The 18,119-nt window shown below is 45.4% G+C and overlaps 1 protein-coding gene across 3 annotated transcripts in view; it reads right to left on the bottom strand.

The window, feature by feature from the left end:
- Positions 1–18,119, bottom strand: part of LOC110509310 (collagen alpha-1(V) chain) — a 124,661-nt gene that overhangs the window by 33,483 nt on the left and 73,059 nt on the right. For all 3 annotated transcript variants that reach the window (XM_036967664.2, XM_036967665.2, XM_036967666.2), the window contains exons 8-22: positions 17,208–17,753; positions 17,062–17,118; positions 15,029–15,070; positions 11,718–11,780; positions 11,379–11,453; positions 7,367–7,459; positions 7,225–7,281; positions 6,938–6,991; positions 6,695–6,748; positions 6,311–6,418; positions 6,122–6,175; positions 5,652–5,696; positions 3,850–3,903; positions 1,348–1,392; positions 148–201 (exon numbers count right to left, since the gene is read on the bottom strand). In XM_036967664.2, coding sequence (XP_036823559.2) covers positions 148–201; positions 1,348–1,392; positions 3,850–3,903; positions 5,652–5,696; positions 6,122–6,175; positions 6,311–6,418; positions 6,695–6,748; positions 6,938–6,991; positions 7,225–7,281; positions 7,367–7,459; positions 11,379–11,453; positions 11,718–11,780; positions 15,029–15,070; positions 17,062–17,118; positions 17,208–17,753 — 1,401 coding nt within the window. The remainder of the gene's footprint in view (positions 1–147; positions 202–1,347; positions 1,393–3,849; positions 3,904–5,651; positions 5,697–6,121; positions 6,176–6,310; positions 6,419–6,694; positions 6,749–6,937; positions 6,992–7,224; positions 7,282–7,366; positions 7,460–11,378; positions 11,454–11,717; positions 11,781–15,028; positions 15,071–17,061; positions 17,119–17,207; positions 17,754–18,119) is intronic.

Here is an 18,119-nt window from a genome sequence, read left to right as displayed (position 1 = left end):
AGACAGGAACGTCCAAGAGCGACAGAAAATCCGACCAATGGACTAATGTCAAAATGCCTTAGTGGGCATGACCATACAATGACGAACCAAATGAAGGCTGTAATCTCATACCCTGTCCAATAGGAATCCTAAGATGATCATACTGACCTGAGCACCAGGGTTTCCTTGCTGTCCACTGGGGCCAGGCTCTCCTTGGGGTCCCTATGATGGAGACAACACCTCGTTCACATTCATCCACAGGACATCACCAGGTGTCAGTCTGACACATGAGGACAGAGCAGCTTTAAGAGGTAGACGACTAAATGCCGGCACCCGAATATAGCGGAGGGTAAATTCATGAAGAATCTAGTGTAGCGAGTGGACTTTTGATTGAGTCAAATATCACAACTTTATTACTTTCTTCCACACAGACATAACTCCCACGGGCCGGTGTGTTTTGTAGCCTGTTCTAGCTGGAGGGAACACACACACACACACACACACACACACACACACACACACACACACACACACACACACACACACCACCTGCTCTCGACCTCTCTCTTTCAAACAAACACATAAACACCTCCCCTCTGCCACACACACTCTCTCAGTCTCCTTCACACACAATCCGCTCAGTCTCCTTCACACACACTCTCTCAGTCTCCTTCACACACACTCTCTCGGTCTCCTTCACACACACTCTCTCAGTCTCCTTCACGCACACTCTCTGTCTCCTTCACGCACACTCTCTCAGTCTCCTTCACACACACTCTCTCAGTCTCCTTCATGCACACTCTCTCAGTCTCCTTCACACACACTCTCTCAGTCTCCTTCACGCACACTCTCTCAGTCTCCTTCACGCACACTCTCTCCTAACGAAAGTAAACGCTGAACCTCAAACTCAAACGCCTCGCAGATAATTGACAATCAATTACGTTCCCTGTTTGGGGAGTGGCTGGGAAAAGACTGTGGATCTTCCATCTCTCTCCCTAATTGGAGCATCCCCAGCGGAGAAACTGTCTTCTCCAGCCAGGCATTCTCTCATTATGGATACACTGCTCCTACTAAATGGTCCCGGAATAACGCAGACGGCCATGGAGGACTTGACTCTAACAGGACAGTACATTCAGTCTATTCTTCATTAGATGACAAGAGAGTCTTCACACTGTGGGGGTGTGGGAGAAAGTGAATGGGTCTTTATGAAACAACAGTGTGCATTTGATGGGGAAATTGACTGGAAGCAAGGTAAGGAAATGGTGTGAGCCTGCGGGATAGATTGAGTCAGTATGTGTGTGTGTGTGTGTGTGTGCGTGTCAGGAGCAAATCGAGCAGATCGTTTCTACACGCTGCCACAGAACTTACAATGTTTCCTTTGGGTCCAGGGTGGCCATCCATTCCAGTCACACCCTGTAACACACACAGATGAGATGAAGCCTCTATTCAATGCATAAAGCACACACTCAGGTTAACACACAGAGAATAAGGACATGAAGATGGGGAGGGCTTCAGTGATAGACTGGGATACAGTTGAAGTAGGAAGTTTACATACACTTATGCTGGAGTCATTAAAACTCATTTTTCAACCACTCCACAAAATGTCTTGTTAACAAGCTATAGTTTTGGCAAGTCGGTTAAGACATCTACTTTGTGCATGACACAAGTCATTTTTCCAACAATTGTTTACAGTCAGATTATTTACCTTATAATGCACTGTATCACAATTCCAGTGGGTCAGAAGTTTACATCCACTAAGTTGACTGTGCCTTTGAACAGCTTGGAAAATTCCAGAAAATTATGTCATGGCTTTAGAAGCTTCTGATAGGCTAATTGACATCATTTGAGTCAATTGGAGGTGTACCTGTGGATGTATTTCAAAGCCTACCTTCAAACTCAGTGCCTCTTTGCTTGACATCATGGGAAAATCTAAAGAAATCAGCCAAGACCTCAGAAGACCTCAGCCAAGACCTCAATTGTAGACATCCACAAGGCTGGTTCATCCTTGGGAGCAATTTCTAAACACCTGAAGGTACCACGTTTATCTGCACAAACAATAGTATAAACACCATGGGATCACTGTCATACCGCTCAGGAAGGAGACGCGTTCTTTATTCTAGAGATGAACGTACTTTGGTGTGAAAAGTGAAGATCAATCCCAGAACAACAAGATCGATTTGTTGACATTATTATGACATCTTGTCAAGATGCTGGAGGAATCAGGTACAAAAGTTTTTATATCCACGGTAAAACGAGTCCTATATCGACATAAACTGAAAGGAGGCTCAGCAAGGAAGAAGCCACTGCTCCAAATCCACCATGAAAAAGCCAGACTACGGTTTCCAGCTGCACATGGGGAGAAAGATTGTACTTTTTGGAGAAATGTCCTCTGGTTTGATGAAAAAAAATAGAACTGTTTGGCCATAATGACCATCGTTATGTTTGGAGGAAAAAGGGGGAGGCTTGCAAGCTGAAGAACACCATCCCAACCGTGAAACACGGGGGGGTGGCAACATCATGTTGTGGGGGTGCTTTGCTGTAGGAGCACAATTTCACAGGTACACTTCACAAATTAGATAGCATCATGAGGTGACAAAATTATGTGGATATATTGAAACAACATCTCAAGACATCAGTTAGGAAGTTAAAGCTTGTACGCAAGTGGGTCTTCCAAATGGACAATGACCCCAAGCATACTTCCAAAGTTGTGGCAAAATGGCTTAAGGACAACAAAGTCAAGGTATTGGAGTGGCCATCACAAAGCATTGACCTCAATCCCATAGAGAATTTGTGGGCAGAACTGAAAAAGCGTGTGCAAGCAAGGAGGCCTACAAACCTGACTCAGTTACACCAGCTCTGTCAGGAGGAATGGGCCAAAATTCACCCAACTTATTGTGGGAAGCTTGTGGAAGGCCAGAAATGTTTGACCCAAGTTTAACCATTTAAAGGCAATGCTACGAAATACTAATTGAGTGTATGTAAACTTCTGACCCACTGGGAATGTGATGGAAAAAAATAAAAGCTGAAATAAATAATTCTCTCTACATTCACATTCTTAAAATAAAGTGGTGATCCTAACTGACCTAAGACAGGGAAGTCTTACTAGGATTACATGTCAGGAATTGTGAAAAACTGAGTTTAAATGTATTTGGCCAAGGTGTATGTAAACTTCCGATTTCAATTGTATATACGCTGTAGATACCTTCCCCAATCTGAACCAACATGCTATCGGGACAAGGGGAGATTTCCCTCACATCAAATGATGTAGAGAAGGTAAAGTGGGAGACATGAATAGCTTCGTATCTATAGCCAGAGCCCTTCTCATCATCTGATGTATGAAGTGAACAGGAGGCTGGCTGAGAACGGCTCATAATAATGTCTGGACCGGAGCCAACGGAACGGCATCACCATGTGCTTGACGCATTTGATAGCGTTCCACTAATTTCACTCCAGCCATTACCACGAGCCCATCCTCCCCAATTAAGGTGCCACCCACTTCCTGTGATGTCGTGGAGTTGTTGTATGTGGTATTTCCCTGTGGGTGTCGTTAAAAAAATCTGCCGTTGTGCCCTTGAGCAAGGCAGGGGGCGCCGTACTACTATGGCAGACCCTGTAAAAGAACACATTTCACTGCGCCTTTCTGGTGTGTGTGACAATAAACATCATTTTTGTTTTGTTTGTACTTTGTACTTTTGTCAGTTTTGCTATGAGCTGCAGAAATGAATTCCCAAGATGGGGATGATGTTCCCACTACATCTGTATCTGAATTTGAGTGTGAAATGAAAGTGTGTGTGACTGTGTGTGTGGGTATGTATGTCTGTGTGTGTGTGTGTGTGTGCAAGTGTTTGCGTGCGTGCATTCTAAACTCACAAGTTGCCCGGGAGGTCCCTGAGGTCCCTTTGGTCCCAGCAAACCACGAGGTCCCTGGAGAGAGAAAGAAACAATTGATCAAAATATGTTTCAAACAACATCAACACCAGGATCTTTTTCAAAAGTTACTAAATAAATATAGTTACATGTAGATATAAAATTGCTTGTCACAACAATGAATAATGGATTTTCATCTAAAACAAGCTTGAGGCTTCTTGAATCGCTCTGCGCCGTCCTAGACTGATTTCACTATTCTTGATGTCTGCTCTTTTCAATGCTCTCAAACAGTCGTATCGTAGTGCCATGGCTCAAAGCACCTTCCTCTCAGAGCAAGTATATTTCAGAAAACAAGTGGTTGTACCACCCCCTGGTGGCGTGTCTAAAATACTGCACCACACAATTGACCACTAATGATTCTCTCCCAGTCTCTCTTCCTCGAACTCCCATCCTCTCTACCTGTCTCATTTCTCCTCTCCGCAGGGGGATATCCTGTCAGAGAGGAAGGGAAGCTCGTCCGTAGACGTATAGGAGCCTGTCCACCAGCCGTGAGGAAAGCAGGCTGTGAACAAGAGGAATCTACCCTCAGATTCACATATAGGCTAGTGAGCTAAATAACTAAAGCTGTGTACAAGACTGTGTGCATATACCATTAGCTGGACTTTATGTCATATCCTGTTCCTAAATATGTCAACACGTGCTTTATTGAGATGCAAGTGTCACAATGACAATTTTTTTACCAATGACCGGCTTTTGTGTCCGTGTATGCTGATGATTCAACCATATACACATCACCAACCACAGCTATGAAGTCACTGAAACCCTTAACAAAGAGTTGCAGTCTGTTTTGGAATGGGTGGCCAGTAATAACCTGGTCCTGAACATCTCTAAAACTAAGAGCATTGTATTTGGGACAAATCATTCCCTAAGTTCTAGACCTCAACTGAATCTGGTAATGACTGGAGTGGCTGTTAAACAAGTTGAGGAGACTAAATTACGTTGTGTTACCTTAGCTTGTAAACTGTCATGGTCAAAACACAAAGATTCAATGGTTGTAAAGATGGGCAGAGGTCTAGTCCTAATAAAGAGATGATCTGCATTTTTGACACCACACTCCAAAAAGCAAGTCCTGCAGGGTCTAGTCATATCTTGATTATTGTCCAGCTGTGTGGTCCAGTGCTGCAAGGAAATACCTAGTTAAGCTGCAGCTGGCCCAGAACAGAGTGGTACGTCTTGCTCTTCATTGTAATCAGAGGGCTGATATAAATACTATGCTGCCAGTCTCTCTTGGCTAAGAGTTAACACATTAAAGTGTTGAAAATTCCAAATTGTTTGCATAGACACCTTACACACAGCTGTGACGCACACACTTCTCCCACCAGACTTGCCACCAGGGGTCTTTTCACAGTCCCCAAATTCAAGGAAGCGTACAGTATTATATAAGAGCCCTTATTGCACGGAACTTCCTTCCATCTCATATTGCTCAAATAAACAGCAAACCTATTATTATTATTATAAACAGATAAAGCAACACCTCGCGGCACAACGCCTCTCCCCTATTTGACCTAGATAGTGTATACATTGATATGTAGGCTACGTGTGCCTAAAATATGTAGTTCTGCCCTTGAGCTGTTCTTGTCTAATGATGTTCTGTATTATGTCATTCTGTGTTATGTTTCATGTTTTGTGTGGACCCCAGGAAGAGTAGCTGCTGCTTTTGCAACAGCTAATGGGGATCCGAATAAGTTACCAAAAAATACCAAACGACAAGGTGGTAGACATCTTAAAAAAAGGTCAACACTTACTGGCTCACCAGGCAGACCACGTGGCCCAATCTCTCCATCGTCTCCCTGAAAACAGGAAGTGACATGATCAGAACAGGAAGCGGGAGGTCGGAGTAGAGGAGAGAGGGTGATGGGGAGAGGAGGTATGAAAGGAGGGGAAAGGAGGAGAGTACAGATGTAGCGCAGTAGGATGAGCCAGACGGGGAGTGAGTGATGGTGTGAGATGAGTGATGGTGTGAGATGAGAGACGGTGTGTGTGAGGAGGATGGCTGATTTACATGACTGACGGCAGACACTTAGATCACACACCCTTACCAATCACACATACGCAGACATACACACACGGCACGGACATACTGACCTACGGACGCATACACACACACACACACACACACACACACACAGGAGGATGAAGAAATAGAGAGCGAGAAAAATTGGGTAGAGATGATAAGAGATGTCGGGAGGGAGATAGGATGTGTGGTGGTGCTTACTCTCTCTCCATCCTCTCCTGTGGGTCCGGGAGGTCCATGGGGACCAGCTTCGCCCTAAATGAACCAACATAATACAGATCAGTGACTCACACAGACAATCACACTGGCAAAGACACACAAAGTGTTCTAGTTGGACTAGAAAATACAATGTAGATTCAAAAAAAGAAAAAGAAAAGGGGTTTGACTTACTCTGTGTCCCTTCTCACCAGGAAGTCCGGCTAAACCATCGAAACCTCTGTCTCCCTTGGTTCCGGTCTGACCAGGCATGCCTCTGGCTCCGTCAGATCCAGCACGTCCCTGGAAACACAGAATATATAGACCTTACAACACCTAGCAACAATAACACTTCAATCACTTCCCTCTCCTTCCTGAAGGGTTTTATTTTTTACTTTATTTAACCAGGAAAGACCTTTTGAGGTTAGAAACCTTTTGCAAAGAGAAACCTGTCAAGAGCTCAGCAGGAAGTAGTCAGCGTGAACATACAACACAAGAGCAATACAATACATGAATAAAATCAACCCTAATCTGCATGCCAAACTAAAATGCCAGTGCAAGAGTCCCAATTACACTTACCCTTCTACCAGGCTTCCCAAGGGGTCCATGAGAACCCATTGGTCCACGAGGTCCCTGAAACAATGAACAATGTTACTGGAGAACCCCCCCAAAAAAAGAACCCTAATAAAAGAACCAAAGTAAGTTGTGTTTACAGCATAGCCCTGAACTTGGGCTGGTGATTACAGGAGAGTGGTTCTAGTGGTTCCAGTGGTCTAGAACATTCAGTGGTTCTAGTGGGCTAGAACCTTCCATCTGCCTTACCTGAGGACCGGTCTCTCCAGAATCTCCCTTCAGTCCAGGCACACCTGGAGAACCCTGGGAGGAGGACAAACACAATAAGGTCACACAAAGGTAATGGTAGACCCCAGATCAGGCCACAGCCAAAACACTATTACTGTTGTAGCATCTGAATTACAATTTTAATATGATCTTACCAACTATGAGCACCATAATTATTTATCCTCAGGCTGTGTATGTGACAGTGGTTAGTGTTTGTGTGTGTGTGTGTGTGTCTGTGAGGGGAAACTGAGGAAGACTTTGGTACATACCAGAGGACCAGATCTACCAGTCAAACCCATAGGGCCAGTAGGACCACGCATCGCAAGCTGGAGAGAGAAAACAGCACTGTAAGAGAGATACAAAATTGTGTGTATGTGTGTGTGTGTGTGCGTGAGTGTGCGTAACCCTTACCCTGGCCTGTTGCATGATGGCTTGCATCTGAGCCTCCTGAGCAGACACCTGAGGTCCCTTCTGTCCAGAGTCTCCACCAGAACTGAACCGGAACTGAAGGTGAAAGCAGAACTCAGAACCAATAATCAGACCCATCCCACTGGGTAAAAACTGTGTTTCCAGTTTTTGTTTCCACATAATTTCAACCCCCAAAAATCTATGTGATAACGTTGAATCAACGTGATTGGATTTGCAATAAGTCATCAACATAAGGGCATTTTGTCTATTTACTATTTACTTGAGTCATTTTCTATTAAGGCATCTTTACTTTTACTCAAGTATGACGGATTACAAGGGAAGACCCAGCCGTGATCTGCCCAACTCTTCCAGACGAACTCAATGCATTTCATGCACGCCTCGACAACAACAGCACCGTACCGTGCGTGAGGGGCCCCACCGACCCAGAGGACCTCGCTCTCTCCGAGTCCGGCGTGAATCAGGCCAACACACGGGCCGCGGGGCCGGACGGTATTCCAGGACGCGTTCTCAGAGCAAGCACAGATCAGCTGGCAGGCATATTCACGGTCATTTCCAACCTCTCCTTGTCCCAGTCTGTAATCCCAGCGTCTTATACTGAACATCATCATTCCTGTTCTCAAGAACTTTAATGCTTCATGCCACAATGACTACCGCCCTGTAGCACTCACATCTGTAATCATGAAGTGCTTTGAGAGGCTCGTTATGGCACACAACTCCATCATTCCAGCCACACTAGGCCCACTCCAATTTGCATACCGCCCCAACAGATCGCACTCCACATGGCCCTCGCCCACTTAGATAAGCGAAATACCTACAGTGTGTGAGAATGCTGTTAATTGACTACAGCTCAGCGTTCAACACCATAGTGCCCTCAAAGCTCGTTACCAAGCTTAGGACCCTGGGACTGAACACCTCCCTCTGCAACTGGATCCTGGACTTCCTGATGGGCCGACCCCAGATGGTGAAGGTAGACAACATCATATCCGCCATGCTGACCTTCAACATAGGGGCTCCACAGGGGTGTGTGCTTAGTCCCCTCCTGTACTCCCTGTTCATCTACAACTGCGTGGCCACACACAACTCCAACACCATCATCAAGTTCGCTGACGACTCAACGGTAGCATACTTGATCACCGGTGACGATGAGACAGCCTACAAGGAGGAGGTCAGTGACCTGGAAGTGTGCTGCTGGGACAACAACCTTTCCCTCAACGCCAAAAGAGCTGATTGTTGAATAGAGGAAACAGGGGGGTGCGCACGGCCCCATCCACATTGACAGGGCTGCAGTGGAGCGGATCGAGAGCTACAAGTTCCTCGGTGTCAAATCCTCAAATCCTCAAAAATTGAGAGCATCTTGACTGGCTGCATCACTGCTTGGTATGGCAACAGCACCGCCCTCGATGGCGCTACAGAGGGTTGGTAAGTCTGACACCAACAGGCTCCTGAACAGCTTCTATCCCCAAGCCATAAGACTGATAAATAGTTAACAGAATGGCTACACAGACCCTCTGAGTTGACCCTTGTACTTGATTTCTACTGACTCAACACACGCAACCTCACATACAATCATCATTTCAGCTTCTGCTACTCTGTTTATCATATATCCTGAAGCCTAGTCAACTTACCCCTATCCATATCTACTTCTATCACTCCTGTATCCCTGCACATAGTAAATATGGTACTGAAACTGATCCTATATATAGCTTCTTACTTTCTCGTGTTCTTCTTACTTCTTATTTTTTATTTCTCTTGTGTTTTTGTTCCACCTTATGTTATTTTTAGTGCTACATGGATATTGATTACTCCATTGTTGGGTTTGGAGCTTCCAAGAAAGGCATTTCACTGTACTTCTGCATGTGACATTAAAACTTGAATCCCCTGTCCATCTCTAACAACACAGATGAGGACAGTCCAGCGTAGGCAGATACAGGTACATGGACAAAGAGACAGACAAGGCAGAGAGTAAGAAAATAATAGAGACCCCAGCGGGGTTAAGAAAAGGTCAAGTCAGCTTACAGGCTAAAATAGCTAATCTTCAAAAAGAATGTCTAAATAAATCAAAATATGATTTATATATATTTTTTAAAGCAATTAAAAGTACTCAGTTGCAAAAACCTTAGCTCATACATCAACTGCCTGGCTATGGCCCTTTCCCCATCCAGATGCTTACACTGGCATCTAGTGGTGATATGTGCGTAGTGCAACCTGCATTTTCTGACCAACATCTGGAGTTGAATGATCCAACAAAGATGTGCTTCTGTTCCTGTTACTGTTGGAATGAATAACAACACAACAGTGGAGAGGGTTTTTCACCACAACCGTGACCTTGTTATTATACAAATAGGGGAAAAAAATAACATTGAACACAGGATTGCATGAAGCTGGCAAACCTTGCTTTCTTCAACACAGGGACATCTCTCTAGCTAGGCTATCTTTCTTGATATTTATCTTGTCCCTGGAGAGCCTCACAGTTCCACCGTTCTCAATCAAACCAAACCATGACACAGACAATCTAGCCATGCCGAGAGAGAGAGAGAGAGAGAGAGAGAGAGAGAGAGAGAGAGAGAGAGAGAGAGAGAGAGAGAGAGAGAGAAAATGTGAAACCAGGGGCAAACAAATAGGGTCTTACTGCCTAATTTCCAAGCACACTATCCAACTCTCCACAATCAAACATACCTATATTTGGCCCGAGTTAACGTGTTGACATGGCTATTGCTCACAACTACAACTAATAACAAAGGTATAATGCATAGCTATAAGGCACAGTTATAAGGCATGTGGCTGTCCCACCTAGCTATCTGAAGATGAATGTACTAAACTGTCGCTCTAGACAGTCGCTCTAGACAAGAGGGTCTGCTAAATGACTCAAATCTAAGCTCTCATTATGTTTTAACAAAATTACAGCATTTAAAAGGGCCTGTGCTTTACAGTTGCACCTTGACCAGACTAAGGCTAAGTTCATGTCCAGACATATTGGCCTGACTTTCCTAGACGTCTCTGCTCTGCGGTCTCCTGAGACTTCAGCAGGACATCTGGACAAGTCATCACACTCAGGAGCAGAACAGTAAAGAAACAGAAAGGCTAGCTATTCACTTTAGCCTTCGCAGCTGTGATCACAGGAAGGAACACTTAGACCTGCTCTACTTCCTGTCTGAGGCTGGAGGACTTCCTGTAAGACTCCTATATCTGTCAATTGGGCTGGAGTCTGAGGACAAGAGGAAGGCGGGGGCTGGAGATTGGGGAATAGTGTGAGGTAGTTATCTCATTAGTAAGAAGGGGAGAAGAGAAGGGGAATGAGAGGCGAGGAAGAGCCGAAGTGAGTGAGTCTGAACGAGCGGAACCACAGCCTCCTAAAGCTTCAACTAGGAGGTGCTAGAGTGCTGACTTACAGCAGAGCATTCTCTGATTGGACTATCTATTTACGGGGCGGGACCAGAGAGGAAGAGTATTTGATTCAGAAGGAGACTCCCTCCCTGCGTTCCAGAACAGAGATCTCTAAATACCCTCTGACACAATAAAACACACATCCCACATATCTAACTTCACACACAGGTCAGGACACAGTGACCCAAACCCCACAGATCTCCGATATCGATATTACCAGCATTCTATCAGGTAATGCAACGAAGCTAAGAGAGGATTAGCCGTGCGACAAGCCTAACAAATATGCCGGCAGCTTGAGAACAGCAGTACAGAAAGGGACATGATTAGGATGGAAGATTAAGAAGAAAGTCTGCCAGACAAAGACACATTCACACACACACACACAATAGCCAAGATGCCAACATAGAATATACAATTATGAACGTACACACGTGCATAAACATACAGGCGTTATTACTGAACATGAGACATACTTTCTGTTCTTGATCTATATCTATACACTTATTCTTGAAGTGTCAGATAATGTTATTTACGTACATACAGCATCAGGGAAGTCTATATATTCTAGATCTGTGTATTCTAGAGCTGTCAGCCAATGTTATTTACTTACAGGCAGCATGAGGACAGTCCCTGGAGGTCCTGGCAGACCATCCGCACCAGGAAGACCAGCACGACCATTCGGACCCTGTGACAGAGCGATAGAGAGAGAGAAGGGGTGGGGGGATTTACTCCAACAAGGTCAAAATGTACACATGTACAAGTTTTGTCAAAAACCTGACGCGTTTGTATTCCTGGCATCATTTACCTGGACTACTCTTTTACAGGTGTATATCAATAGCTTGATTAACACCTTTTGGTTTTATTGTAACAGCTGTGATGTGTTTGTGTCCCCCCGTGTATTTATTTATATGTCGTTGTGTTTTACTGGTGAGGTGTCCTTGTTACTCACCCTCTCTCCTGCGTCTCCGGGGCTGCCCGGGGAACCGGAGGAACCTGGGGGTCCAGGGAGACCCTGTTCCACAACAATACACATCATCAGACAATGAGAACGGCACACACACGCAATCACACTCATACGTACACACAACAAAATGCTGCTTACGCAGTAACATACAGTGCCTTCGGAAAAGTATTTACAACCCTTAATTTTCCCGCGCATTTTGTTACGTTCCAGCCTTATTCTAAAATGGATTAAATTGTTTTTTCCCCCTCATCAATCTACACACAATACCCCATAACGACAAAGCAAAAACAGGTTTTTAGATTTTTTTTTTGCAAATGTATAACAAATAAATAAACGGAAACATCACATTTAGATACATATTCAGACCCTTTACTCAATACTTTGTTGAAGCACCTTTGGCAGCGATTACAGCATCGAGTCTTCTTGGGTATGATGCTAGGTTGACACACCTGTATTTGGGGAGTTTCTCCCATTCTTCTCTGCAGATCCTCTCAAGCTCTGTCAGGTTGGTTGGGGAGTGTCGCTGCACAGTTATTTTCAGGTCTCTCCAGAGATGTTTGATCGGGTTCAAGTCCGGGCTCTCACTCAAGGACATTCAGAGACGTGTCCCGAAGCCACTCCTGAGTTGTCTTGGCTGTGTGCTTAGGGTTTTTGTCCTGTTGGATGTTGAACCTTCACCCCAGTCTGAGGTCCTGAGCGCTCTGGAGCAGGCTTTCACCAAGGATCTCTCTGTACTTTGCTTCGTTCATCTTTCCCTCGATCATGATTAGTTTCACAGTCCCTGCTGCTGAAAAACATCCCCACAGCAAGTTGCTGCCACCACCATGCTTCACCGTAGGGAATGGTATCCAGTATCCCTGCACATAGTAAATATGGTACTGAAACTGATCCTATATATAGATTCTTACTTTCTTGTGTTCTTCTTACTTCTTATTTGTATTTATTGTGTGTTTTTGTTCTACCATGTTACTTTTAGTGCTACATTGATATTGATTAGTCCATTGTTGGGTTTGGAGCTTCCAAGAAAGGCATTTCACTGTACTTCTGCACGTGGCATTAAAACTTGAATCCCCTGTCCATCTCTAACAACACAGATGAGGACAGTCCAGCATAAGTGGACAAAGAGACAGACAAGGCAGAGAGTATGAAAAGGTTTCCTCCAGACGTGACACTTGGCCTTCATGCCAAATAGTTCAATCTTGGTTTCACCAGACCAGAGAATCTTGTTTCTCGTGGTCTGAGAGTCCTTTAGGTGCCATTTGGCAAACTCCAAGCAGGCTGTCATGTGCCTTTTACTGAGGAGTGGATTCCGTCTGGCCACTCTACCATAAAGGCATGATTAATGCAGAAATGGTTGTCCTTCTGGAAGGTTCTCCCATCTCCACAGAGGAACTCTGGAGCTCCTCTGTGGAGCCTGACTAGGGCCCTCCCCCGATTGCTCAATTTGGCCAAGTGGCCAGCTCTAGGAAGTCTTGGTGATTCTAAAATTCTTCCATTTAGGAATGATGGAGGACACTGTGTTCTTGGGAACCTTCAATGCTGTAGACATTTTTTGGTACCCTTCCCTAGATCTGTGCCTTGACACAATCTATGGACAATTCCTTCGACCTCATGGCTTGGTTTTTGCTCTGACATGCACTGTCAACTGTGGGACCTTATATAGACAGGTGTGTGCCTTTCTAAACCATGTCCAACCAATTGAATTTACCACAGGTGGACTCAAATCAAGTTGTAGAAACATCTCAAGGATGATCAATGGAAACAGGATGCACCTGAGCTCAATTTCGTGTCTCATAGCAAAGGGTCTGAATACTTATTTAAGTAAGATATTTCTGTTTTTCACTTTGTCATTATGCGGTATTGTGTGTAGATTGACGAATTAAATGTGTAATTTCATCAATTTTAGAACAAGGCTGTAACTTAACAAAATATGGAAAAAGGGAAAGGGAGAAGAGAGAGGAATGTATGAGGAAGTATGAGGTAGGCAGTCTATTAGAAGATACATCTCAACTGGTGCCCCGTTTCTCTCGCTCTACAAACTCTTACTCTATCATTTCTCTGCTGCTTGGTGGAGTGTCTGTCTTCTATAGCACCCAGCAGCTTGGGATCAAATAGACTGCAAGAGCAAGTGTGTCATAAAGGTGTCGGTAAACGAATAATAACTGGTCCCGGGACATCGGGGTAAACTAATGGTCTCTCTTGAGGAGTGGTGAGTCATGCTTTTACCACTCCGATTACTAAGGCTCTAGACTGGGAAGAAGCCCTGCCAAAATCACACTGAAAGGGCTTACAGTTTCACTCTCTCCAATTGTTACGCTAGTGGTGGCGTTCCAAAGCGAACAGTTGGGGGATAGCGACTGCTTCTCACCCAGAGGCAGACTACACAGGACATACGGGGGTGACACAGACTGAGATGCATCTCAGATTCCAACGGAAATCACTAGTCATAGACTGCCAAGGATGAGAGTGAGAGAGAGAGAGAGAGAGAGAGAGAGAGAGAAAGAAAGGGAGATAGTGTTTATCTCCCTCCCTCTCTATATCTCTGAGTTTACAGAACATTAAGAACACCTTCCTAATATTGAGGTGCACCCTTCTTTAACCAGTCTTCTCCCCTTCATCTACACTGATTGAAGTTAATTTTAACAAGTGACATCAATACGAGATCATAGCGTTCACCTGGATTCCCCTGGTCAGTCTATGTCATGGAGACATATATATATATATTTATATAGTGTACAAAACATTATGAACACCTGCTCATAGTGTGTGAGAGAGAGAGAGAGAGAGAGAGAGCGAGAGAATGAGAACGAGAGAGCGAGCGAGCGAGAGATGTCTTTATTCTTTTGGAACTTCTGTGAGTGTAATGTTTACTGTTCATTTTTATTGTTTCTTTCACTTTTGTAATGTATCTACTTCACTTGCTTTGGCAATGTTAACACATGTTTCCCATGCCAATAAAGCACCTTGAATTGAATTGAGAGAGAGACATGTACAAACACACATACACACACAGACGGGGAGAAATAGACAGACACAAATGGAGAGAGAGAAAGAATGAGAGAGAGTGAGAGAGAGAGAGCGAGAGAGAGAGAGAGAGAGAGAGATACGTACACACACACAGAGTTGAAGAAATAGACTGAGACAAATGGAGGGAGAGAGAGAGAGAGAGATAGATAGAGGAAGAGAGAGACGGAAAGAGAGGCTGACAAAGAGGGAGCGAGAGAGAGAGAGAGAGAGAGAGAGAGAGAGAGAGAGAGAGAGAGTGATAGAAAGAGAGAATAGAGAGATGTACTTACTGTTGGGCCTTCAGACCCGGGTGGACCCTCCACCAGCATTCCCTGAAACACACAAACACATCAGAGAGATGGATGGCTGCAGCCTGTAGAGCATGCAGCACTATCACCGTGTGTGTAAGCGTGCGCGTGTGTGTGTGTGTGTGTGTGTGTGCGTGTGACAGTGTGTGTATTCATTCATTCATTCATATGCATGCGTTGCTTCAGTATGTGTGCAGATGTATACATGTCCAGACACATTCTGCATATCTACTCTCCATCCAGGAGTGTTGGGTAATTGAATATAAATTCCTGCCTGTCATTTCACTTAGCACTTCACATCAATCTGGGAGGAACCAGCAGAGTAAGGAGGCTGATGGAACATGTTCAACATGCCCATGGATCAGGGGACTATGGGTAATAAGAACACAGGAACTCGGTGTCCCGGAGATCTGTCCCTGAGATCTGTCTCTGTTCAGCTAATAGCAGAGCCAAGGTGGGCAATTGCTCCTCCAGCTCCCAGCATGCAAAAAGAAAGATGGCCTGGTCAGTAAGGGAGTGGGGCCCCTCTCATAGTAAGCACTCCTTGTCTCTCTGAACATGACCCTTGCCCACGACTCACTTAAAAACAGCAGCTCTCTGTCTCCGTCTCGACAGGGTGCGCTCGTAAAACACTCACAGATGAGCTAAAGCTAAAGGGCATGACAGTGAAGACTCATCCTTGTTTTGTTGTGGTGACCATTTTATGGGAAAAACATAACATAGACACAACTAAAGCCTTGGTTGGAATTATGTGATTTCAGCATTTTTTTGTTTGCCTGCAGCCCTTTAAAATCTCATTCAAGCCACATCTATTTTCCAAGTAAAAAAAAATACATTTACTGCCCTACTTTTTAACATTCCGATAGTCATACATGTTTCTTTTGTTTGATGTGTGTCTATGGATAGGTGTGTGTGTGTGTGTGTATGGGGTGACGTCACCGTTTTCCTATAGTGCGTCTATCTGTCAAACACTTGGCGTAGATGTATGGCCAGGGATGTTTGACCCAGGAGTGACTGATCCCAGCAGTAAACAGATAGAGGAGTGTGTGTATGTGTGTGCGCGTGCAAGCGTGTGTGTGTGTGCGCGTGCAAGCGTGTGTGTGTGTGTATGTGTGTGCGCGTGCAAGCGTGTGTGTGTGTTTATGTGTGTGAGTAGCCAGGGTGGGGCTGGAAGTGGACTGGGGGTGGGGGGTTATGTCGTCATTGTAGACACACGGGGATTGGACTGGAAGGAGAGGGCTCCGCTCATTGTTGATTAAATATCCGAACTAGATGGACGACTCACTGGCTCATTCAGTGAGGTAGGACACGGACACACACACGCGCGCTCAGTCACACACATACAAACACTCCCACAAACACATAGTTAAGCCCAGTGACATTTGTTTAAATTAAGCAGCTGTGGATGATTATAGGGCTGAAGCCATGGGATTCAAAAACTCCCTTGATTCTGTGACTCAGTTTAGATTTAGGTGGTGCATTATGAATATCTATGTGTTGATGTGGATGCTTTGGATCACAAGATATGAATTGGCTGCCAGTGATGACATTGGCACACCAGAGACCGATGTAGAGGAATCAAAATCATTGAGGTATAGCCGTGGCTTTAGCTCCTCGAGTTAACACTGTCATGGGTTCAAATCCCAAACTAGGGACTGGCTGTTTATCTCTCTCTCTCTCTCTCTCTCTACCCCTCCATTCCCAGCGGGTCTTTCCCTGGTCAGTGTTTATGCTAGCCCACAGTGTGTTTACACACCCGATGATCATTCACAATCTCTAGATGTAGCCGTACTCCAAATGTTTACCCTCCGGGCCAGAGGAGGGCCTTGCTGCAGGATACAATGTGAGAATGCAAAGGGCCGAGACCTGTGTGTTTGTGTTATATGACTCACAATCAGTGGTGTGTGATATTTCATGGTTTGGATGTGAAATACACACACTCACGCAGACACACATGTGTTTAACACACTCTCTCACACTGACACACACACACACACAGGATAAATTATACTCACAGGCTCAATGATAGCAGGCTCTCCCTTCTGTCCTTTCTCTCCTCGAGACCCATCAACCTGCAGATGACACCGTCATCATGCCCTTCATCATCATCATCATCATCATCATCATCACTACTGCTGTCATCACCATCAGTCATAATTACCTGTCCATAGTATTCGTCTGTCTCTGCCGGCAGCACCTTTTCCTCCTGTCCACCGTAGTCCAGGTCTGCATAGCCATAATCTTCTTCCCCGTACTCAGAGATGGACTCCTCCTTAAACCCAACACCCTCCAGATCAGTGTAATCTCCCTCAATATTCACACCCTGGCCACCTGCTCCCCTAGCAACGGAACCCCCGGCTCCGGCTCCCGCCGCCCCGCCTCCGGCTCCCGCCGCCCCGCCTCCGGCGCTCGCCCCACCGCCTCCGGCGCCCGCCGCCCCGCCTCCGGCGCCTGCTGCCCCACCTCCGGCGCCCGCCGCCCCGCCTCCGGCACTGGCAGATCCACCCACAGAGACGGAACCGCCCCCAACAGAAACAGAACTGCCCCCGACTGATACGGATCCCCCACCGGCACCAATTTCGACAGTACTGCTGCTGCTGGTTCTGCTGCCGTGGCCATCTCCGCCGAGTCCGTACTCATCCTCCTCTCCCTCTCCATAGGACAGGTCATAGCCCTCGCCATAGTTCCCATCGTAGGCTGTTGCTCCCTGAGAGACCAGCGAGGAAAAGATACAGAAGTGCGATTCAATGAGAATAGTACACTGTCACACAATGACAGATAATGGTAATCATCTTATCCTCCTGCTATAGCTGCTTTCCAAACGTGTAGTTCTATGTGGGTAAACATGCTGGGTTAAAAACAGCCCAGCGCTGGGTAAATAGTGGACACGACACATTGGGTTATTTTGACACAGCCAGTTCGGTTGTTTTCGTAGAACACTAGAGGCGTGGCTCAGTGAGGGCGGAGCTTTAAGATATCTTTTTGGCCAACTGTGAGAGTAAATGTAATTCCACGCCCCCAATAGGCCACGCCCCCTGGAAAATACCTATGGATTACATCAAAAAAAGACTCA

The sequence above is a fragment of the Oncorhynchus mykiss genome, chromosome 29, assembly GCF_057628025.1.
Source record: "Oncorhynchus mykiss isolate SJ-2025 chromosome 29, ASM5762802v1, whole genome shotgun sequence".
Taxonomy (NCBI): domain Eukaryota; kingdom Metazoa; phylum Chordata; class Actinopteri; order Salmoniformes; family Salmonidae; genus Oncorhynchus; species Oncorhynchus mykiss.
The sequence above is the reverse complement of the archived record's forward strand: the minus strand, read 5'-3'. Positions and strand labels throughout refer to the sequence as shown.